Source organism: Olea europaea, chromosome 12, assembly GCF_002742605.1.
Source record: "Olea europaea var. sylvestris chromosome 12, O_europaea_v1, whole genome shotgun sequence".
NCBI classification, from domain to species: domain Eukaryota; kingdom Viridiplantae; phylum Streptophyta; class Magnoliopsida; order Lamiales; family Oleaceae; genus Olea; species Olea europaea.
In genome coordinates, this window is record NC_036248.1 from 24,833,527 (window position 1) to 24,859,273 (window position 25,747).

At 35.3% G+C, this 25,747-nt stretch overlaps 1 protein-coding gene across 3 annotated transcripts; it reads left to right on the forward strand.

Moving 5' to 3' along the window:
- The first annotated feature begins 1,714 nt into the window (after positions 1–1,714).
- Positions 1,715–7,879, forward strand: LOC111406169 (probable inactive purple acid phosphatase 1). 3 transcript variants are annotated; one of them, XM_023035410.1, is made up of 13 exons: positions 1,715–2,002; positions 2,676–2,888; positions 3,070–3,161; positions 3,330–3,396; positions 3,504–3,626; positions 4,282–4,374; positions 4,574–4,703; positions 4,853–4,934; positions 5,342–5,474; positions 5,790–5,995; positions 6,302–6,427; positions 6,867–7,173; positions 7,288–7,879. In XM_023035410.1, exons 1-13 carry the CDS (start codon positions 2,000–2,002, stop codon positions 7,591–7,593), a joined length of 1,881 nt encoding a protein of 626 aa, XP_022891178.1. In that variant the 5' UTR covers positions 1,715–1,999; the 3' UTR covers positions 7,594–7,879. The 3 variants fall into 3 exon arrangements, with proteins under 3 accessions (XP_022891178.1, XP_022891179.1, XP_022891180.1); XM_023035411.1 differs by having other exon boundaries at positions 2,694–2,888; XM_023035412.1 differs by having other exon boundaries at positions 2,704–2,888.
- The last annotated feature ends 17,868 nt before the right edge of the window (positions 7,880–25,747 follow it).

Below are 25,747 nucleotides of genomic sequence, written 5' to 3' on the forward strand. Positions count from 1 at the left end.
TTTAATTATGAAGGTAAAATCATATATCAAAAATTTATTTAATTTGTTGATCAAAATTTTGAAATTGAGTATCGGGACAACTGACCTCACCATTCTCATAGTAGATCCACCCCGGTTCAAAAGAGGCAAAAAGCTACCACACACTTGCACTCAAATTTTTAAAATTTTTACATTAGAGCAGAATTTGGAATTAGATCCATCGAGGTGCAAATGTTGATGCAAAAATGATTTTAAAAATGTCAATTTACACTTAATTTTACACTATCTTTTGGAAAGTATCCTCTTTTTAGTCACTTTTCAATTGTTACAAGTCACTCTTTCTCACTCTATAGATGCTATTGGATCTTTACCCAAACCTTTTATCGTCGAACTAACGATGCTTGTTGATCTCTACGCATTTTACATTAGATCCTTTGTAAGTGGTGGATGCTTTCAATCTTTGTGCATTTCTCTAGTCGACTAAAAATCACTTAAACGGTGCAACTTGTTACATCCAGTGCTATTTGGAAATCTACAATGGATTACAAAGAAATAATAATAGAATTTAGATGGTCTTGAAATCAAATATTCTTTGTACCTTTAGTGATTCTTTGATAAAGATCACATATTTTTAAGGTTATGTTGGCTAGAATTTTGGTGTCCGCTCATAGAAGACCTTTATTATGAGTTTTTAAGTAAGTCGTGAACTTTCTTTTTACAAGTCAATTTTAAGAATATTTTAAAGTTAAACGTGTTGTAACATTATTATTAAGCTCCATATGGTACAGATTTTTTAAAAAACATTTCGTCAAATAAAATAATTTTACATGTAGATCTATAATTTTTCTTTACTTTTCCACTGTACATAAAAAAAAAAATCATTTTTTACAAAATTTTATTATAAACAAATTTTCTTCAAATGAGCTCTAAAGTTGATGCTCCCTCTTCAAAGGCTCTAGTTAGTTGACCAAGCAATCTGCAAAGAAATACTTTCACTAAACTTATTTTTTTCAAACTTATTTTTATGTACACATTTTTTTAATAAAATAATTTTGTATGTGATCCATAATTTTTCTTATTTTAATGACACATTTTTAAAAAAATCACTTATAAAATCTACAACCGAACTGAGCGTACAGGTCCAGTTCTTACAGACCTTTTACAGGGATCTCACATGAGTGGGGTAAATTTTTTTTTTTTTTTTATTTGCACCGGGTTCCATGTGGGGTCATGTGACGGATATGTAATTCCCCCGTAAATATTTCCTTGTACACAAGGATTTATTCTAAAATCTACATCAACACATGTTCACCAACATAAAATGGGCATAATGTAATGATTGACTATAGGAAAGATCATTGTTTGGATTTGCTAAAAATTATGGTTTTAGTATATTTTAATAAAAATTGAGGATAAAAATTATGAGTTCTAAGATATATAGGGCATATTTTATAGTGAGTATGAGAATTGATTTTTTGACCATTAGAAAGAAAAATAAGTTTTATCTATAAGTGAAGAAGTTAGCAATAATGGTTGAAATAGTAAAATAACAGTCAAAAATTTATTTTTTAGGATGAAAAATTGCTACCAATTAAGACATAAAATTGAAAGTGAGATTTAAAGAGAGAGATTTTTTTTTATTTTTTAAATAAAAATGGGTCAAGGACTACGCACGCTGTGCCCAATGTAAACACGACTAGGATATACTTTCGAAGTTTGACTTGCAATTGCAAAGGAAGAACCTCAGAATTCTTATACACAGTTAATTTGGACACAGGTTACTGTCAGAGTCTATTATTGCAGCTCCATTTATCGAATCTACCATAGAAGATTCCAAGAACTGTTTGATATACATCTACACTACAGAAGATTCCAAAAATGCTTTAGCTTAGCTTTGAGTTAATTGATTTATTTGTAGTCCCACTCAGTTCATCCTCCGACTTCTTCTCAGATCAGCACGCCCTCTAGAACTTGCACTTTCCTTTTTCTGTTTGAAATTCTGTACCCTTTTGACTCCAGAATGGTTAGTCCACTGTGTATACATCGTTTTAATTGTTTTTTGAGTTAATTTAAGTTTATGTTCAATGCCCAGTTGCTGATTTTCAATACCTCGTTTTTCCCAGATTGTGCTGCTTCTTCTTTTCTACTTAAGAGTTATTCTTGATTGTTCAGTACCCCCAAAGTAATGAAAGAAATAGTTTCTTAAGTTTCTGTATATGTATATTGTTATATATAACTGGATATGTTCTTTGCATTTATTCTCTTATATGAAATTTAGCTTCCCTTCCTAGTAGATTTTTGATAAAAATTGATGAAAAGTGTGGTTGAAAAGTTTAAAATAATTGTTTTCCTTTGACTTAGATTATCTATATTTTAATTTGTACCAAACAGGGCTTAATCTTCTAGCATCTGGTCTATTTTCTTGTCTGTTTGGAGAAATTTACTGTACTTTTAATATGGACATTGAGGACTGGATTGTTTTGTTTATGGCCTCATGATGCCAAGGGAGAGCAAATCAACATTTTTATGGAATGAGTTCCCTTCATCCAGAGAAATATCTATTAATGGTTATTATGAGCCCCACAACCAAACAGTTGGCGACAAAAAATTATTGGGACAAGGCTTAGTTTTTTCTCGTTTTCGTCTACGATTGGTTGTTGTAGAATACCAAAATGATCCTTCTTGTTTGTTTTTAGTCATTATTTTTGTTGCAGTTTATTCCAGATATCGGGTTTGGGGCAATGCGAGTTTTTATGGCTCTGCTGATGGTATTCTGGGCTCTGGTGAGCCTTGAAGGGGTGATATCACATGGAGTTCAGCCTCTTTCGAGAATTGCCATTCACAAGACTGTTTTTGCTATTGATAATGATGCTTACATTAAAGCCTCTCCATCAATTCTAGGAATTAATGTGAGTTCCAAATTTATGACTAAGTCCTCTTCAGTATATGCCTCTTCAATTTAACAAGAACTTGGTTGCATGCTATAAAATATGCACATTAGTACCTGACACTAGTTAATTGTCTTGCAAGTTTGGAAATGAAAATATAAAGAGATGTTCTAAGTTACTGAACCTTTTACTTGTACTTCAGGAGCAAAACAAAGAATGGGTGACTTTGAAATATGAAAACCCAAGGCCATCGAATGATGATTGGATTGGAGTATTTTCTCCGTCTAATTTTAGGTAGAGTAGATGCATTTAAATTTTTTGCTTGTTTCATTAAATTTTGTGATCTTAATCTTCAGAAGCTCTACCACAAGTTAGTTTTGAATTATTCTTCTGCAGCATATATTTATTGTATATTGTGATGATGTGAAGCTAATTTGACGAGTTTCTATAATTTATATTTAGCTCATCTACCTGCCTCCCTGAAAATCCACGAGTGGGCTCTCCATTTTTGTGTACTGCACCTATAAAGGTTCGAGTCATCCTGTCGTTCCATGATTTTTATTCAATGACAGAGCATGGTTTGATCAAATGTAAAAAGAGGATATTAATTTAATATTGTTTTCTTTTTCCATGCAGTATCAATTTGCTAACTACACCAGCCCAAAGTATAAGCATACGGGAAAAGGATCTTTGAGGTTTCAGTTGATTAACCAAAGATCCGACTTTTCATTTGGATTATTTTCTGGTGGAGTTTTAAATGTAGGTACCTTGTACCGTGCCTTAGAATTCACATAGTGCACAGTTAAACTCTTTAGAGTGGCAATATTATACATTTGCATAATTGTTATGTCTTGCTTGAAAATTTGCTATTAGTTTATTATTGACTGAAACAATAAAACACTAACTGTCTCCAATATTCTACTGTAATAAAATATCTTTTCCCCACACAGTCAGTCGGGATACTTGATAAACTTATAATGGGTTTTACGTTCTTGATTTCTATCTTTCAAGCTGGTTGAATTGTTGCCAACATAGAACTTTGTCAGACTAGCAACATGAATTCTCAGAAAGTTGATGGAGTTAAAAGTGTTAGATGATTTAAATTTACTTGAAACTCATCTAATTTTTTCATTTCCTAGTTTCAAATTCTTCCAATGACAGAGAATTTATTATTTATATTCCATGGAAATGAGCTTTTGAAGCAATAGCTGATAAATTCATTGCTTTTCACAACATAGATAACTCATACGCTTGGTATTTTGTTCTAGCATAATATCTTTTCTTTAATTTTTTTGGTCAAATTACAGCTCCCTTTGATTATCTTGCTTGTATCTAGTCTTACCCTTGAAAACGTTTCTTTGATGTTATTTGTGGAAAATCTTGTTTTGACATAGTCCCTTTCCACTCTCGACAGCCGAAGTTCGTGGCATTGTCAAATACAATTGCCTTTGCTAATCCAAACGCACCAGTATACCCACGCTTAGCACAAGGAAAAACATGGAATGAAGTGAGTTTGTCTGCTCTGCTATTTTTTATTTATCATGACCTTATGACAACCTCTTGTTTTCTTCCTTTGTTAATATCTTTTTTTGTTCAATAACACTGCCATAGATTTAATTTATCAGAGATTTATTCACATTTCCTATATCCTCTGCATGTCTTGTTGGCAAGTGGAAGAAATGACTTATTTTGGAATTGAATCTCAGATGACTGTGACCTGGACAAGTGGATATGATATCAGTGAGGCAGAGCCTTTTGTCGAATGGGGTCCGAAAGGAGAAAAACAAAAACGTTCTCCAGCTGTTACACTCACTTTTGATCGTAACAGCATGTGTGGTGAGTAATGGGACCTCTAAGTTGTTTCTTATCACTCTTTTTTCATAATGGATTATAGCTCAACTTTAAATCTTGCAACTCATTGACTGAAAAAAACAAAAATTGTAAATTTTGTGGAGTATATTCTAATATAATATACAAAATTTCAGGTGCACCAGCTAGAACTGTCGGATGGCGCGATCCTGGATTCATTCATACTGGTTTTCTGAAGGAGTTATGGCCCAATTCAGTGTATGTTGTATCTTCAGTCTAGTCTATATTTAGGTCGATTTTTCGGAAACACAGTGATCTTTTTGGGGGATTTGCTCCTCTCACCTCATCTTTTGACAACTGTTTATAACTTTTAGCTTGGCGAAAAATAAAAAAAAGTGATCAATGAAGGAGAAATGTGGTTTTCCAATTAAGATGAATATCAAATTTGTCAAATATAGCCAAAAATTAAGAAACATAGAACACAGCAGTTAATACAAAAATTGGTAAAGTTCTCTTCTTCCATTTGCGTTTGCACTTAATTTTCCTGAGCAATAATGAACATAATTTATATATATTTGATTTCTTCTTCTCACCTTTTTTCAAGATTCGAACATGTTGAGATCATGCGAATCAAAATTTAACAAAGCTGCATGTTGATTTTGCAGGTACACCTACAAATTGGGCCATAAGTTGTTCAATGGTTCATACATATGGACTCGGACTTACAAATTCAAAGCATCTCCTTATCCCGGTCAAAACTCTTTGCAACGAGTTGTCATTTTTGGTGACATGGGAAAGGTTTGAATTCTTTGGCTGAATTATAAGCATGCTTTGTGCACACACAATCCTTGGTGATAATAGTTATGATTCAGTTAATACTTGAACAAGAAAAAGTATTGTATTTCATCATTTCTCATTATATAATGAAAAGTTTATAAACTTTATATTTACATTTTTGAGCTAAGGGTCTGTTATTTTGAGTTCTGTTGAAAAATACTGCAGCTTCAGTTTATAGTACTTCATTGATCTGGCAAATATTGGATTCCTAATTCAGAAGCCTAGTCACATTCTTGTAATGTATTTATATCTTTTGTTATCACTTTGTGTGTGCAGGATGAATATGATGGCTCAAATGAGTATAATAATTTTCAACGTGGCTCCCTTAACACTACCAAGCAACTTATCGATGACTTGAAGAACATTGATATAGTCTTCCACATTGGAGATATCTGTTATGCTAATGGATATGTTTCACAGTGGGATCAGTTTACTTCTCAGATTGAGCCAATTGCTTCGAGTGTACCTTACATGATTGCAAGGTCCATTACTGATTTTTTTGGAACTTGAACGCATATGCTTTAGTTGAACCACCTCATCTAATAACTTAAGCTATTAGGAAAGGGACAAATTTATCTAGTGAAATTTAGTTTTTTACATGCCCCCACGTTCACGCCAAATGCATATATTCATCAAAGTCCTGCTAAGTGCACAATTTTCGTAAATGGGTGGCAATAAGACTTGAACCCACCTCATCTAAAAGCATAAGCCCCTATAGAGTGAACATGATGATCTATTTAAATTTAGTCTTCAACAGTTTTGATTTTGCTTGATATTCATCTTTGCAGTGGCAACCATGAGCGAGACTGGCCTGGGACAGGGTCATTCTATGGGAACATGGATTCAGGCGGAGAATGTGGTGTCTTGGCTGAAACTATGTTTTTTGTTCCTGCTGAAAACCGAGATAAATTCTGGTGGGTTTGAACTTCTTTTTAGATTAATTTTATTTTTCAAAGTAAAATATCAATCTCTAGTACCTTTGTCTACAATTGCAACTCTTCAGATGTCACAACCAACATAGAAGTTCGAAAGTAATTCTAAAGTAACGAGAATACCCTACTTGCAATCTATCTTTTGTTCTTCCCAAACATCCCTTCAGTCAATTTATTGCTTTTGACTGTTGAAGGAGATGGTTAATATAGTTCGGTAAATAATTCGACAGCTTTGCATTGGTTCTATATTGCCTCAGTTAAGGATAGACTGCGATCTTAGGTGAGACCTAGAATGAAACCTACTTAAATAGAAACAAGAGGAGAGAAATTGGGGTAGGAGTAATTTTTAAAAATTAATCTCTTGTGAAACATCAACTCTTATAGTTCGAGAGATTGAAATATTATTGTCTTATCCTCTCAGGTATTCAACTGACTATGGAATGTTCCACTTCTGCATAGCCGACACAGAACAGGACTGGAGAGAGGGAACTGAGCAATATAAATTCATCGAGCACTGTTTGGCGTCTGTAGATAGACAAAAGCAACCTTGGCTGATATTCCTTGCACATCGGGTTTTGGGTTATTCTTCAGATTATTCCTATGCAATCGAAGGATCTTTTGCAGAACCAATGGGGAGAGAACTTCAGAAACTTTGGCAGAAGTATAAAGTCGATATAGCCATGTTTGGACACGTTCATAATTATGAAAGGACTTGTCCTGTTTACCAGGTAATGTAACAGCCTTGTGAATTGATTAGTCTCGTGCAGTTATATAATTCAACAAAAATGTGATACAGTGACGATTGGAATAATCTATATCCATCTTCCTTTTTGTTTCTGCAGAACATCTGTACAAATAAGGAGAAGAACTTCTATAAGGGCTCCTTAAACGGAACAATACACGTAGCTGCTGGGGGAGGAGGAGCAAGCCTTTCTGAGTTCACAACCATCAAACCGAATTGGAGTATTTACCGAGATTTTGATTATGGGTTCGTGAAACTGACAGCATTCGACCATTCAAACCTGCTGTTCGAGTACAAAAAAAGCAGAGATGGTAAAGTTTACGATTCTTTCAGGATATCCCGGGATTATAGAGACATCTTGGCCTGCACTATCGATAGCTGTCCTAGTATGACCCTGGCTTCTTAACTTGCATGTTGGAGGGATTTTGAATTGATTCGCATGTTTCGTACCTTTGAAGGCATACGAATCCCATCTTTGCATCAGAAAAAGAAGGGCTAGAAAAAGTTCATTTAGTTGCAATGCAGTTTATATATGTTGTTGTGCTGAGAAAAAGAGAGGAGTGAAAAAGAATAACTAGTTTGAATCATGTGCTGTAATTTTATATTGATACAGTTTAATTGACATACAAGTGATTTAATTGCAAATTCTCTCAAGTTAAGTAATTATAAAAGCTAGCAAATTAATTTCATGTCGGTAATTCTTTGAAATAATTTTTGTTTTTTACTTTTTTTGGTAGTTTTTTGTAAAAAATTACTCATTTCAAAATGTATATAATTAATTTTTTATTAATCAATAAGGAGTAATGCTATCTATTACTAGACTAGAGATTCTACAATAAAATAGTTTATTTATTTAGAACATGTTTGAGAGTGATTTTGAGAATTGATTTTTTGACCGTTAGGAGAAAAGTGGGGTCCACCTGTGAGAGAACAAGTCAAATATAACAGCTGAAATAGTGAAATAACGGTCAAAAAATCAATTTTTTGGAGGAAAAAATCACTCCTAAACAGACTCTTATTTTATATTTTGCTAGGTAAATGTTATCAATCACACCCTCATTTGGTTTCAAAATGCTAATTTTCCGCTTAGTCCACTCTTTTGTACAACTGTTCCAATTGAGGAAAATGATTATGATAATATTTTTAAAGGGTTGAAACTATTTTCTGTTAAGGGTTAAATTCTACGTCAAATAAAGATGAAAATATAGATCAACTTATAAGGTTCTGAATTACTATTATTAATAAAGTTGATATTTTAAGATGAGACTCCAAATTTTAATATTTTTAACCATGGCTCATGATCCAACAAAATGAATGATCAGGGCAAGGCATGCGTACGAGCTTTATGTAAAGTTGTCTTGTTTGGTGCAGATTAAAATTAAGTTTAGTATATTTTAATAAAAATTGATAAAATATGTGATTGAAAAATTATGAACTATTAAAATGTTTGAATAAAATTAATTATTGACTTTGATTTAAGATTAAATTTCCACCAAGCAATGGCAAAAATCGACTCATCGCATGAATATATATGTGCAGCATAAAGAAGAAACAAGTTAATCGTCCATTGTTCAAACAGCGTAGAATTTGAAATCAAATGATGGATGTCAATCAATCCCTCTAAAGAAAAAGATATAAAAAAAAAAAAGAAGGTTGAACTTCAACTTTAAGGGTCCCTCACCGCTTGGTCCCTGGAGTATCATGAGAGAGTTAATCGAGGGATGTGTCCCAGCAGGCCAAAGAACAAGAGCAGCCTGTACATTGGTGCCCACAAAGAGTGTCAATTCATGTTTTAAGAATCGAATCCTCACACCACGACTACCAGGAAGGTTGAGTGTGCCTTACACTTATCCTTTACACCACTGGAATATGTCCTAAGGAGCAATCCCTCTAAAGAATATACTGAACAAGGTTCTACATTAGGATAAATTTATTTGTACATCAGGGTTGACAGACCTCCTTACAAGAGGAGAGTCCATGACCAATAAAAAAATTGTGGGCCCCCTATTGTTTGGGGGCGGGGGCTGTACACATATAGCAGGTCCGTCCACATTATGTCCTACATAGTACTATGAAGTTGACATAGTGTTTGATAATCATTAAAATGAGTTTAGTTTTATTTATTTATTTTTTTTTTGGAGAAAATAAATATAAAATAGTGATATTTTTGGAGAATGTGAAATTAAAAAATAGAAAAAGTTTTGAATTTTAAAAAAAAAATATTTTATTGATAGAATGTGTTGTTTAAAATGACTTTAAAAAAATTGAAATTTTATTTTAATGATTGTCAAATAGGGACGTAATTTGATATCAATAAGTTGACAAAAAAGTCACTCGTAAAAGATTCAAATAAGCTCTTCTTTGACAATCATTCTTTCTCATATTTATTTTCAACTACGTATTCTCACAATAAAATATTTTTCATGTAAATCCAAAATTTTTACTTAATTTTTAGTCACAAAATTTTCCTAAATTTATTATTCAAAAATTTAGGTAGTGGTTGGTTTGGATTTTTATTTTCCATTTTCATTTTCAAAACGATTTTTAGTTTTCCCTGAAAATGGCCTGTTTTCCGCATTTTGAGCGTTTTCGACATTTATAACTGAAAACGCTAAAAACGATAAAAAGTCGTTTTGCGTTTTCAGTTATAAATTTTAATTTGTTTTCGAAAATGACGGACCAAACGTGTTTTCCACGTTTTCGAAAACAGAAAATGGGCCGAAAACGGCAAACCAACCAGGACCTTATTCTTTCCAAAATATTCTGTCAAACAGGGGCTAAATAAATTGTTTACTCTTGGTTCTAGTCTCTTTAGTGAAATGCTTGTGTTGCTTCTATTGAGAAAATATGATTTACTTTATATTACAGAATGTTGCAAAAAGTCAAATTTACCATTGTAATTACCTGTTTGTATGCATTTAATGCACAATTAATCCTAAGATTTGATGGTTCCATGAATATGTAATCATACAATGAATAATAGATTTGTTAATTGAAAAAATATTATTTCATAACATTTTCTTGAGACGTTGAAGTGAAATTTGCTCTCAAAAAATATGTGTACTACTCCTTAACTATTGAAACATTTAAGTCGAAATCATAGTGGATTCATATTCCAATTGTTAGCATTTACAATATATGTTGAATGTTTTAATCTTATAATTTAGTAGTTTTGATTATTAAATAATAACATCACATTGCTTTGTAAATTATTCTTCATTCATTAATTTTGATTAGTTTTACATACTTCTTTGAGAAAGTAAACATAGCTAGTTCAAAGCATAGAAAAGTTAGAATATTTCCTACTTAATCTAGCATTGTGTAGATTGTCTATCAAGATTTGTTCGTTCGGTAGTTGAACATTGATGAATATATTTAATGTTTCATAAAGAATGTTTTTCCATCATACTCCATAAATGTAATCTCGACAAATGTGAACTGTCAAGATAGATAGTTCAAATGTTAATCTAGACATTTCTTAACTTTTGGGGTAGCCATTGTAAATGTTTGTTTAATTAGTTTGAAACTGCTCGGGAAAAGTTATTTGTAGGTGTTTCGTGCACACATTTGAACTTTGATACATTAAATTTGTGCAGCATGCTTACCGTTTCATTTGCTTAAATTCAGGTATAAGTGAAAATTTGAGATTCATCATATCACTTGGGAGATAGTTTGTACATGTAGATGATAAATGGAAGTGGCGAGGAAACACAATCACTTCAATCGTAGTTCCAAACAATATCATTATTCCAAGACTTGTCGTACGATTGATGGATAAACTTCGAATCATGATCTATGTACTACAACGATATTAAAATTCGAAGTCCTGAATATGAATATTTCTCCACCCAAAATACGTGAATATGAAGACTTGAATTGTTGCATATCCATTGTTGCGTTTTTTTATCGTAAGTGTACGATATCGAACAAGTATAAAATGTATCTTTGAGTCCAGATTATCGTTCTCACAAGGATTATACTTTAATATTTAATCTAAGTTTTCTAACTTCTATTTGATTAAACAATGAAGAATTGCGATTCGTTGTGATTTTTAATCTAAGTACTTAAAAATAACGGATGCACAAAAAAATTAATTTAGAATTCAATATAGAATGGATATTAGAGTAGAATAATTTTACCTATTGATCACAATTAAGTCTTAAATCAAGACTCAAAATCTAATATAGTGTTCGATTGAATTCTTCTATTGTACTCAATTTATTCCTCCCGAGTTCTCATTGAACCTATCTAACTAATTCAATCACATATCTCTATGCTAATCAACTTTAGTTAAACGAAACATTGATTCTAAGAATTCATACATTATCGTAGTAATTAGTATATGTATCTCTAAACATTATACTAATCTATCGAATTTTATTAGATGGTCTAAATCTTAAACTCATCTCTTGATTCGTAAAAGATTCACAAAATCATTAAATTAGTGATTAAGTAATTCAAAGCATTAAACTCATAGCAAAATCAATGTATGAAAGATAAAAGAGCAAGAATCTAAAAGTGTATGAAAGATAAATTAGTAGGTTACTTGTTCACCATAATATTAAATTTAGTTACTCATAATATATATCATTGGATTTTGAAGAAAGATGTAGAAAAAGAAATTATCTTGCACAAAGATCTTTTTCCTCCTCCAATCAATGTTTCAAAACTTGAATCTTTTTTTCCCCCCTCCCTTGAGTACTTTTCAATCTCTAGTTGTATTCTCTATGCCTCAATATATGGAATCTCCCTTGAATACTTTTCAATCTCTAGGATTTTAATGGGCTTTAAAGAGGCCAAAAATTTGCACCCTAGGTAAGTAAATGTGCATAGGCGCCACTACGTGACGTCGCGATATCGTAAGAACAGATCATGGGCACCTAGGCACCATGATGTTGGTGCCACGGCGCCACCTTTCCGGTGAAGATCGACACTATACTTCTTTTGGTATTTTTATCATAATTTTCTCTTCTAATATCCTATTAAAAAAAATTCATTTTGAGTTATGAAAATAACTCAAAGGGCTACAATTTTACTTGAAGTAACTTTTTTCCAATTTGAATGCTTACTAATTCAAAAATGAGTTTCAATCTTAAGTTGAAAATCTGGAACGCACTTGTGCTGTTGAAAATTGATTTGTGTCCATATTTTGATCACACTTCATTCCTTGTTGACCTCTAGTTGCATCCAGTTGACCCCTAACATTCTCAAATATTTATTGTGAGGTGCGACACAACTTTTAATTATTTACGCTTTAGTTCTCAAACTTTGGATCTTGTCCATTTTTTGTTGATATTTCGCCTCTTTTCTTTTTTCAATTCCACTTTCATTCATCAAATTTCACCTAATAACACAATATATAATAAATTAGGCTATAATTACATTAAAAACTATGAAATGCCCATATTTAAAAGCCTGAATAAGTGTATAAAATACACTTATCATTTATTCACAAAGAAACAACTCTTCGTACAATATCGCTCAAACTGAGAATCCAACAGGCCTGGTATCTACATAGTAAGGTATACCAATGTACAAGAGCCTTTGTTTGTTTCAGAGGAACAATATGAAAGCTTACAACATCACGAGTTCAGAGACATGCAAAATGTGACAAACAAGAATGATTGTGAAACTATAATCTGTAGTATTGGGGGGATCCCTATTGATGAGAACTTGGGAACCCAGGTACATACTCCACAGGCTGAAAATTTTAGCAACGGTGAAGAGCAAGTGTCACTAGACGGGAAGAATGAAGGTTCCAGATGCCGATACAACCAGACGAAAAAGAAGAGTCGAGCGGAGGAGCGATCGAAATGAGTAAACACTGAACAAAAGTGGCCAAATTATTGAAAAGTTTTTGTAGATGAATTAGTGAATTTTGACATTGCGTGTAATTTTCTCTTTTTTTAAATAATAAACAAACGAGTGTATGAGAAATTATCTTTTAAACTGGAATTTCAAAAATTATTTTACTTTGATCTTCTCGATACTACCTTCAAACTCTTTGACTTTCTCTAGTGTTCCTGAAAATTTCAAAATTTAAGAGATTTATGTGTGTGGGCACAACAAGAAGAAATCTTAATTGAACCTCAATATAAGTGCCTATTGTAATATGGACATGACTTAGATTTGAGAACATCCATGTAAATAAGTGCATTTTACACGCTTATATGAACTTCTAAACTTGATAAATTATTAATTGAGCGAATATCTACTTAATTTAATGTAAATATGTAAATTACAGGAGAAAACCCAACCTAGATGCAATTGGTGTGAAGATAGGTGATTTAAAGCTTAATTAGATTTGATTCGAAATAATTGAGGATCAACCAAATTGCACGAGATGAAAAGAAATATTAAGATAACAATCAGAAGAAATTTACAAATTTCTAAAGTCAAATCGAACATTTTCTAATAACTTATCCACCTTGTTTCTTAGTGACTCATACTTCTCAGCACTAATTTGTCAATGCCTTTGCATTTTGGATTTGATCTTTAGATCGAGTTTCAAAGCGTGATAGGCAACATTTGGGTCAATTCATATCATGTTCGCGTGCCTTCAAGCAAACGTGACTGTAATAAATTTTTTAGCTAGTCTTTCATAGGTTCGTGTAACTCTTTGTCGATTTTGAGAACTTTGCTCATATCCTTTAAGCTAACAAAAAAAGCTTTATAGCTCTTCGATCATTACCGCTTCTGATGTACACTCAATTATGCAGGGTCGATAGAGTCATCAATTTCTAATTTGTCCCTGTTTCAACTGCGGTAACAATATTTCTAGGAGCTTTCGAGCTTCCTTTTTGCTTGCTTTTACAATTTCTGTGTAGGATCCCTCAATTGTATTTCAATGAAATTTTCGCCTTTATTGGTGAAATATCTCACATGCAAATGACTAAGAAAAATAATTACATTCATATGCTTTAGAGCAGGATGTCCATGGATTCTGTAGCATGCAGATGTATCCTTTGTTGAGGATAATTTGCCTCAATCTAAGGCATAATATGTGTAATAGAATTGACTCCGTCATTCTAGCCTAATTCTGTGATATTCTTCCATTATTTCCATTGTAATTTGTATGTAATTACTCTAAATTGATTTGTAAGGCTTCTTGTATATCAATATAAATTGACTCACTCACCATCACTAAAAGCTGTGAGGTGATTTATTCTTCAAAGAGTCTTATGGTATCAGAGCCCCTCTTGGACTAACATCCATAAACCGTTCAATCTCACCCATGGCAGCCAAATCCACTCTCTTCCCTTTCAACGCCATGATGCACATGGTAACAATTAAACTCTCCTCCTCGAACTACCTCCTATGGAAAAGCCAACTTCTTCCCCTTCTTGAGAGTCAAGAACTACTTGGTTATATAGATGGAACACTGGAGCCTCCACCACGGTTTGACCTACCCACCTCTCAAACACCAAACAATAAACACTTGGCGTGGAAAAATACTGATAAAAGGCTTCTCAGCCTTTTTCTCTCCTCTTTAATTGAAGAGGCCATCGCTAAAGTCGTCGGCCTCTCCACCTCACGCGAAGTCTGGCTCGCCTTGGAAAATACCTTCAATCATCGCTCTAAAGTTCACGAGATTCATCTCAAAAATGATCTCCAATTGATGAAGCGTGGAACACGCTCTATCTTTGAATATGCTCGTGCCTTCAAGGCACTTTGTGACCAGCTACATGCCATTGGACGGCCAATTGATGCCACGGACAAAGCTCATTGGTTTCTTCGAGGTTTTGGTGTTGATTTCTCATCATTATCGACTGCACAAATGGCAGTTACTCCTCTCCCCTACTTCGCTGACCTTGTCTCCAAAGCTGAAGCTTTGAATTGTTCTAGAAATCCCTTAACTCTCCAAGCCCACCCACAGCGGCTTTCACTGCCACGAATCGCAGCTTCAATCATGTGAGTCACTATGGCTAACCCTCACACACCAATCATGGATGCAACAGCAATCAGGGCTTCTCCAATCGTGGCGGTGGACGGAGCTTCTCCAACCAGAGACGCCGCCCCCCCCCCCCCCCCCCCCACAATGTCAGGTTTGTTGGACCGAAGGACACTATGCAGACCGTTGTGACTAGAGGTACACTCAGCAAGACAAATCTACTCACCTTGCTGAGGCTTTCAATAAATCGTGCTCAATGTTTGAAAATGAGGCTCAAACTGGTACTTGGACACTGGGGCTTCAGCCCACATGACTACCAATCCATCCATTCTGGATCACTCAAATAATTACATCGGTAAGGATTGTGTAATAGAAAGTATAGGTTCTTCCCTACCTATAACTCACACCGGTACCGCCTCACCCAACCAAAATCTTCATTTACTTGATGTTTTAGTCATTCCTCGTTTAACTAAAAATCTTTTGTCCATTAGTAAATTAACTTCTGATTTCTTTCTATCCGTCACTTTTACTAGTAACTCTTTCATTGTTCAAAATCATCAAACGGTAAATGAGATGGTGGATTATATGTGCTGGAGCGTGGATATCCCACTTTTATTTCCGTTCTTAATAAAAAATCGTTACATGCCTCATATGATTTATGGTATGCTCGCCTTGGACATGTAAACCATTTCATTATCTCTCTTTTAAATAAACAAGGTCATCTTTATCTTACATCTCTATTGCCTTCTATGCATGTCAAATTGCAAAAAATCATCGTTTACCTTATTCAAGTAATGACAATCGATCATCTCACGTGTTAGATTTAATTCATTGTGACATATGGGCCCCCTCTCCTGTTAAATCCACTTCAGGGTTTGTCTACTATGTTGTCTTTATTGATGACTTTTCTCTCTTCACTTGGCAATACCCTTTGCGTTTAAAATCTGACTTTTACAATATTTTCCTTCAATTTCAAAAATTTGTGGAAAATCAATATTCTGCACGGATAAAAATTTTTCAAAGCGATGGCGATGGAGAATTCACTAACAATTGTTTCCAAGCACATCTTCGCACCTCTAGCATCCATCACCAACTATCTTGCCCATACACACTCGCTCAAAATAGTCGCTCTGAAAGGAAACATCGTTATGTTACTGAGATTGACCTGGCTCTCCTTTTTCACTCTCATCTTTCTACTCGTTTCTGGGTTGACGCCTTCAGCACTGCAGTCTACGTCATCAATCGCTTGCCCACACCACTTCTTGGAAGTAAGTCTCCTTTTGAGCTTTTGCATGGTTCCTCTCCGAATTATGAAAATTTTTATCCTTTTGGCTATCGTGTTTATCCTTGTTTACGTGATTTTATGCCTAACAAATTTTCTCCTCGCAGCATCCCATGCATTTTTTTGGGATATAGTCCCTCTTATAAAGGATTTCATTGCCTAGATCCTACCACCTCTAGAATATACATCACTCGACATGCACAATTTGATGAACATCACTTTCCCTCTTCAGAAACCTCTCACGCTCGACCTCTCTCATCTCTCCATTTTTCCAATTTTCTTAAGCATGTCTCATCCCATACAAAACCATCTCCCCTTGAGCACCATCCTCATTCCGTTACTCTATCCGAATCTAACCCGTCTGTTATTTGTATTGACCCAGTGGATAAGTCTGCGCGGGTTGCTGACTCTAATGCAGGTTCTACTTTGGTCCACTCGGCCCCCAGACAATCCCCGTTGAGTCAGACACCGCTCCTCAAGTCCATGATCTCACTCCAACTCTAGCTTCGGCACCTCTATTAGGCTCTCACCCTATGATTACACGAGCCAAGGCTGGTATTTTCAAAACTTGCCATCCGGCTAATATTGGCACCTTAGGTTCTTCTGGTCTTCTTTGTCCTCTTCTTACCTCTACTGAGCCTAAAGTTTCAAATCTGCTACAAAGAATTCTGCGTGGCTTGCTACCATGGATGAAGAAATGCAAGCCTTGCAAAACAACCGTACCTGAATTTTGGTCCTAGGCCTGCTAACACCAACATTGTGGGCTCCAAATGGGTATTCAGGACCAAATTTTTATCTGATGGATCCATCGAGCGTCTCAAAGCTTGTCTTGTTGCTAAGGGTTATACACAGGTACCTGGTCCCGACTACAATGATACCTTCAGTCATGTTATTAAGACTTCCACTATTCGCGTTGTACTCTCTATTGCTGTATCTAACAAATGGCCCCTTCGCCAGATTGATGTTAAGAATGCGCTTCTCAATAGCACTCTTACTGAGCACGTTTACATGGAGCAACCTCCTGGATATATTGATCCACGCTTTCCCAATCATGTCTGCCAGTTGAAGAAAGCTATCTATGGTCTAAAGAAAGTGCCTCGTGCTTGGTTCTAGCGGTTCAGTTCCTTCCTTACTCAACTTGGATTTTCTTGTAGTCGAGCTGATACTTCACTATTTGTCTTCCATAAGCACTTTGATATCATTTATTTGCTCTTCTATGTTGATGATATTATTATCACTGGCAACAATCCATCTCTCATCCACAGATTCACTTGTAAACTTAATTCTGAGTTTGCTACTAAGGATTTGGATCTTAGCTACTTCCTTGGCCTTGAAGCCTGAACAACTACAAACGATCTATTTATTAGTCAGCCGAAATATACACGAGACATTCATACTCGAGCTCAGTTACTTGATAGCAAACCAGTCCATACCTCTATGGTTGTTTCTCAGCACCTGTCTACAAAGGGTACTCTTTTCTCAAACCCTACTCTTTACAGATCTCTGGTTGGCGCCCTTCAATACTTAACTATCACGCGCCCAAATATTGCTCATGCTGTCAACTCTATCAGTCAATTTCTGCATGCTCCAACAACAGACCATTTTCTTGCAGCTAAGCGTATTCTTCGCTATATCAAAGGCACCCTTCATTTCGGCTTCATCTTCCGCCCTTCTAGTACTCCTAGTACCCTCATTGCTTACTCTGATACTGATTGGGCAGGATGCCCTGATACTCGTCGGTCTACCTCTAGTTATTCCATCTATCTTGGTGGAAATTTGGTTTCTTGGAGTGCTAGGAAGCGATCCACAATCTCTCGTTCTAGTTGTGAGTCTGAATATCGTGCCCTTGCACACACTGCCACTGAGCTTCTTTGGATTACACACCTTCTTAAGGACTTACTAGCGTCACTTCCACAGTGGCCCCTTCTTCTATGTGACAACAAAAGTGCCATATTTCTGAGCTCCAATCCCGTTTCTCACAAATGGGCAAAGCATGTTGAATTAGACTACCACTTTCTTCATGAACTTGTTATTTCTGGAAAACTTCAGACTCAGTTCGTCCCTTCTCACCTACAGGTTGCTGACATCTTTACCAAAAGTATCCCTCGACCTCTTTTCGAATTCTTTCGATCCAAGCTTCACATCCGTTCTAATCTGATGCTCAGCTTGCCCGGAGGGGGGGGTGTTGAGGATAATTTGCGTCAATCTAAGGCATAATATATGTAATAGAATTGACCCCATCATTCTAGCCTAATTCTGTGATATTCTTCCATTATTTCCATTGTAATTTGTATGTAATTACTCTAGATTGATTTGTATGGCTTCTTGTATATCAATATAAATTGACTAACTCACCATCACTAAAAGCTGTGAGGTAATTTATTCTTCAAAGAATCTTATCCTTGACGATAAAAAAATTCATATATCCCTAATGAGCCTGTAACTCTTTTCCTTTCTTTACTAATAAAGTGGCCTACCTACAAAGGGTTTGGCCTCCTTTGGTAAAGTGGTGAAGAGCCAAAGTTGTAATTTAAAGGTTATTTTTTGATATCCGATCAAATACTTCCTAAAATAGTACGTTTCTAATATTTTCATTAACTGGGAATATACTATGAAGATTTTCACCTACTATCGTTGTATGGATCACAATCACTTTTTCATCGACACCTGAAATTTTAATCCTAGGCTCGATAGATATAATTGAAGAGCTTAGGGATTGAGTGTTATATGCGATCTTACCTTTCCCTACAACCTATCTTTTAGTTTTTGTATTTTTGTGCGTAGAGTAGCATGTTTTGTGTTACGGTCTTCAAGTCCTCAGCCATCCTCCAAATGTTTTCTGCAATCGAAGTTTCCCTTACATTGGCATGAACGTCGCCATTTGCTGAGCTTCCACTATTTGGTGCTGCAAATGCTTGGTGACTCTTCTTGCTCACTTCATGCTTCTTCACTTTATGTGTTCTTTTAGCTGAAGTGTGGAATTTCTGGTCTACTTTATTTAATTTCCCACAGGTGATGCCAATTTGTTGATGGTAAAAACTAGATCAAATAATTTTATTGACAAACAATTACAATCGAAGATCAATGTAATCACAATCAACAAATCCTCTTATCTAATTGTGGGTTTCACCTCCTAAGTTTGCTAGTCCAAATACTTAAACTATAACCAGAGTAGAAATAGCTATTTGAGAGCAAAATATTTGATATGCATTCATTCTTCAAATAGAGAGGTATATTTAAATATTTTCCTCCAAGCATTGGGGTAGTTTTGTAAATTTTATGTGCACCAAGTGTCTGTCTCTGATTGGTACTCTGATAGCTAATTTTGATTAAGAATCACGTTTTATTCATTTGTCCATATGCCCATCATTGACAGCCTATAGCCAACTACGAAGATTAGTTCGCGACATTTGGGCGAATCTTTTACTTTTTCTTTCACGTGTTGCTTTTTGTTTTGCTGAAGGTGGATCTTGCGAAGTGTCTTACCTTGTTCAACGACGTTGTTCAGCGATGAGAAGTCTATTCCCACAAACTCCGTAGTGGTGTGAATCTTGCGCGAGGATTCTCCTACTTACAACAACTAAAGTGATTGACACTTGACTTTCATCAGAGTACCATTCAACCTAAAGAGTGGGTTGAAAATGGCTTTAAAAAGTCTAGATGGATTCTTATCCAGTTCAGTATTTTACCAAATAGTATGTTCAACTCACTTCTTTTGTCTACCAATGTTTTCTAGATATTGACCCCATCGATAGGCAAAGTGACTACCAGGATGCAATAATGTGGATAAAGGTTGGCCTCATTGAAGGAAAGGTTATCATCCTTCAACCGGTTCTTGTGTTTGGTTATGGACAACTGCTAATCCAAAACGGGTTAAGATATATCATAAAGTGGTTAACGTGGAGTTTAAATCTCTTCTAACATGATCAAATATTAGGATTAAACTCTAACAAAAAAATAGTCATGTCATATACACTTTTGAATATACCAAATATACTAGTGTCACTACTCTCAAAATCCTTTCATTACAATCAAGATAAATCTCATAGCGAAATTGGTAGATGAGCAACTATTATAGTTGTAACAGAATAGAGTGTCACCTCTTATTCTACGATCATGGACCATTAATTTCTTAATTAATATACAAAATATTGCCTTTAGTATTGACAATCCTATTTTGTATTTCACTTATTAAATTGGAGACACTTATACACATTCTCAAAATAATGCAACTCCCTTTTATAAAAATAAATAAAACTCTATTATTTATTCAATAACATTTGAAATATTTATCTTATTGAAATAATATGTTTATACTTTTGGACACATATCCCAACAACAGTCTGGTACCATGCTTCGTTGCCCAATAAATAAAAAATATTCCAATTTTATTGTCCTTTATTTTCCATTAAATATAAACATATTCCAATTGCATTGGACAATAAAAATAGACCAGCTCATAAAAAAATAAAAAATAATAAAAATTCTTTTAGGAATTATCTTGGTCTATAGCTGAGTACTGGCTGTTGAACAAGATAAAGCCTTAAAAAATCTTATAAATTTAAATATACGCACACACACAAACAATGGCATCCATTACCATCATCAGAATTGTCGCACGGACCCAATCTCTCCATCTTCGAAATCGTCCTTTTACTTTTTACGATGATGAATAGTGACAAAACTCAACAAAATACCACATAAGATTTGCATTTTTTTATTGGTGGTTTAAATCTAGTGACGTGGTACATGTTTGGCGATAGAAGATGGTGGTACTTTTAGGATGAAATGGTTGTGGTGCTTTATATTTTTCTGTTATGGTGACTAATGGTAATGATAGTGGTAGTGGTGGTTGAAAGAAATGATAAGGGCTTAGTAAATCATACCAAAGCCATATGTTTACTACATATTGATAGGAGCAATATTTACAGATTTGAAACATTCACGTCCTCTAATGTAACAAAATTACAGTAAATAATTCCTACAGATAATCCTATTGCTATGCTGGATATATGGCAGATTTGGAGCCTTTATCATTGCTAATATTAATCAACATTGCTGGTACTTTTATGAGAATTGGGAACATGAATGGAAGGTTGCTGTCTAATACCCCCCGCAAGCCAATGGGGAGGTCACAAACCATGAGCTTGTCCTTCAACAGTTGAAATCGGGAGGATGTTAGTCCTTTTGTGAAAATGTCACCCACTTGATCCACTGAAGAGATGTACTGAATGCAAACATCACCATTTACCACCTTTTCTCTAATGAAATGAAAATCCACCTCAATATGTTTTGTACGAGCATGATAAACGGGATTGGCAACGAGTGCAATGGCACTTTGGTTATCACACCATATGGTTGGAGGTGAAGTAAGTGGAATGTTCAAGTATTTTAGTAACATGCGAACCCAATAAAGTTCAGCGACCACCATCGCAAGAGCTCGATATTCAGCTTCTGTACTAGATCGAGCTACAACACTCTGCTTCTTAGCACACGAAGATATTAAGCAAGGGCCAAAGAAAATACCATAGTCAGTAGTAGACCTTCGATTAGATGGGTCACCAACCCAATCCGAATCACAATATGCATTTAGAGTTAGGTGACCCTTGCTGAAGTACAAACCATGTTCAATAGTGCCTTTGAGGTAACGCAAGACTCGCTTAGTAGACTTCCAATGGATATGAGTAGGGGAATGAAGATGTTGGCAGAGTTGATTGGCTGAATATACAATTTCATGGCGAGTAAGAGTACAATACTGAAGTGCCCCAACTATTTGCCTATAAGTTGTAGCGTCTTCAACTGGTTCATCAGTGCCAGAAGACAATTTTTCACCAGATACAAAAGGAGCAGGATATGGTTTGGCCCCAATCATTCTTGAGCTATGCAAAATATCTAGGATATACTTGCTTTGACGTAAATGAAGACCATGACAGTCCCGAGTAGCTTCAATTCCAAGAAAATATCCAAGATTACCCAGAGTTTTGAGTGCAAAATCTTGTTGGAGTTGCTTAGTTACCATTTGAATGAATTGGGAACATGAGCCAGTAATCAATAAGTCATCAACATAGATTAATATAAAAATATATATCTGCCCATGGTGATAAGTACATAAAGAGTTGTCAACTGAAGAACCTTGAAAACCAAGATCTAGTAGGCAATTTGAGAGTTTGAGGAACCAAGCTCTTGGGGCTTGCTGGAGTCCATAAAGTGCCTTTTTAAGGCGACAGACATGATGAGGTGCAGTAGGGTCAACAAATCCCTGTGGTTGTTCAATAAAAACTTCTTCTTCAAGATTTCCATGAAGGAAAGCATTGGAAACATCATATTGTAAAGTGGGCCAGCCAAAAGAAACAGCGAGACAAAGAACCACATGTACAGTTGCTGGTTTTATTACCGGACTGAAAGTTTCGGTAAAATCGACACCGTATATTTGTTGAAAACCTTTAGCAACTAGTCTTGCCTTGTAACGGTCAACACTTCCATCCACCTTTTGCTTAATTTTGTACACCCATTTGGTACGAATGATGTTATGATCAACAGGACGAGGGACAATATCCCAAGTATCATTGGCTATTAGTGCATCATATTCCTGTTGCATAGCTTCCTGCCACTCCTGAGATAAAGCAACATGGGAAAAAGTAGTAGGTTCAACAATATTAAGCACACTATGATATGCACGTACAGGATGATTATACGCATAAAATGTATAAAAATCAGGGAATTGCTTGGGTCGAATAGAACCAGTTTGGGATCGGGTTACCATTTGATGTTGAGTTAGATTGGGTATAGGAGGGCGTTTAGTTTCTGACTCATCAGAGGTTAGGTAGGTCTCAATTGTTGGAGAAGGACTTAAGTCAGGTATGTGTTCGGTGGTGTTAGATGAAGAAGTAGCTAGTAATGGTAATTCTTCTTCATGTGGTTGGTGTGACAATATATTGAGTTGAGAGAAAGGGTGCAAGATCAGATGAAATACCTGGCATGGTGGCATTTGAAGTAGCAGAGCAAGTAGAGGAGGTCCATCCTTTTGCTGGAAAGTTTTGTTCATCAAAGACTACATTGCGAGATATGTACACTTTATTAGAGACAGGTCTAAACATCGATAGCCTTGATGGTGAGAAGAGTATCCAATAAAAATACATTGTTTACTCCTAAAAGCAAGTTTATGACTCGTGTAGAGTCTCAATAAAGGATAACAGGCACATCCAAAAGTTCTCATGAAAGAATAATCTGGGTTTTCCTCAAACAATTTTGCATATGGAGATGCATTTTTCAAAACAGGTGTGGGTACTCGGTTAATGAGGTAAATGGCTGTCATGAAGGCTTCGACCCAGAATTTTGTAGGTAAATGTGATTGACTTAAAACTGAGAGTCCAACTTCCATAATGTGTCGATGTTTTCGTTCAGCCAAACCATTTTGTTGAGAGGTATATGGACATGATAGGCATTGATGGATACCATTTTTGCGAAGAAAAGATTGGAATTGATTTGAGAGATATTCACCACCATTACCACATTGAAATTCTTTAATTGTTGAAGAGAAACGGTTTTCAACATGGGCCTTAAATTGCATAAAACATGAGAGCACTTCGGATTTATTTTTAAGTGGGTACAACCAAGTAAATCTAGAGTAATCGTCAATGAAGATAACATAATAATATGACCATCAGAAGATGGTGTAGGAGAGACCCAAACATCGGAATGAATAAGTTTGAGTTTTGATAACGTGTACGGGAAGACTCATTGAAAGGTAAATTTTTTGCTTTTCTCAATAAACAAGATTCACAAACAGACTCAATATTAAAGGATCCAGAAATAGGCAATTCAAAATTCTTAACTACATTTTTTGTGACTTGAAAAGATGGATGACCCAATCTCGAATGCCAACCATTAAGTGTAGTCCAAACACTTAAGAGAGCAGCATGAGGCCGAAATTTATTGATAGATTTTCGATCAACTTGAATAGGATAGAGACCTCCTTCACTCCGCCCTGCTAGCAACATTCGTCCCGTGCAGTTGTCCTTAACAAGAAATTGAGAACCGGTTAGAAGACAATAGCAATCATTATCTAAGCAAAGTTTTTTATTGACAAAATGTTTACTGATGCTTGTGGACAATGAAGGACATTTTTTAAGTGTAATGCCAAAGGAGATTCCTGCAATGTGAGATTACCAGTATGCTTAATTTGTAAACAATTACCATTACCCACGGCTACTTTATCATCTCCGTGATACGGCTCAGTCAAGTGAAGGTTTGAGAGATCTGTTGTGATATGTTGATTAGCGCCACTGTCTACATACCATGTGTTGTCCTCAAGAATAGAATTGGAATGAGCAGCCATAGCTGCTAGCTGTTGAGGAGGATGACGTCCCTGGTAATTGTAGTCATAGTGGTGGAAACAATCAAGTGCCATATGACTCTTTTTCTTACAAATTTGACAAGCATAAGGGTCAAAGTCAAGTACGTTTGCCCAAGCAGAAATTTGATTTGGAATAGGATTGACAGCTTGAGGGGGCTTCTTTGCCAGAGTAGGAGTCGTATTAGGATGAGCTTGTTGCCAATTCCTGTTATTTTTCTTTGGGTTCTTTCCTCCTCCAAACTTGTTTGCCATCATAGCAAAGTTGTTGTGATCATTGTGCAAATTTCTCTACTAATTTTCAAGCAAGGCTTCAAAAGCAATTAATTTAGAGTGGAAATCATTTAATGTAATCGACTTCTCACGTTGTGCAAAATAGACATTGGATATGAAGGCAGTGAATGATGAGTTGAGTCATCCCAGAATATGAGAGATTAAGTCCTCATCAGTCACGGGTTTTCCCACATCGGCTAATTGGTCTGCAAGGACCTTAACACCTTCAACAAAATCAGAACAACGTTTGCCTCATTGTTGTAGACTTTGCAGTTGACGTTTAAGTTGATTCACATTTGAGGATGAGGAAGAAGCATAACGATTTGCCACAGCAAGCCATGCTTGTCGAGCAGATTTAAGGCCATAGACTAAGGACAATATCTTCCCTGAGATTGTGGACTTCATCCACACTAATACAAATCGATTTTTTTTGTTCCATATGATAAACTTTGTATTAAAAACAGGAGCAGCAGTCCCTACAGCAGGTAGGAACTCTTCTGGGCGTGGTTCAGTACCATCCACAAAACCCAGAAGACCATGGATATCAAGGGCACCTTCGACTTGGGAAGACCAGTTTAAATAAGATGATGGTCCATCAAGTCTCATCGAGACAAACTGACCAAGATTGTTAGGTGGAATGAAGGTAGTAGCGGAAGACATTATTGTAGGTAGGATTAGACGTAAGCCAAATATGGCTCTGATACCATGAAAGAAATGATAAGAAGGGCTTAGTAAATCATACCAAAGCCATATGTTTACTA

Bases quoted from the DNA above. Each gene is read 5' to 3' on its own strand.
- LOC111406169 (XM_023035410.1), top strand. The intron at 3,627-4,281 runs GTAGGTACCTTG...CACTCTCGACAG, and splicing joins TTTCTGGTGGAGTTTTAAAT to CCGAAGTTCGTGGCATTGTC. The intron at 7,174-7,287 runs GTAATGTAACAG...TTGTTTCTGCAG, and splicing joins GGACTTGTCCTGTTTACCAG to AACATCTGTACAAATAAGGA.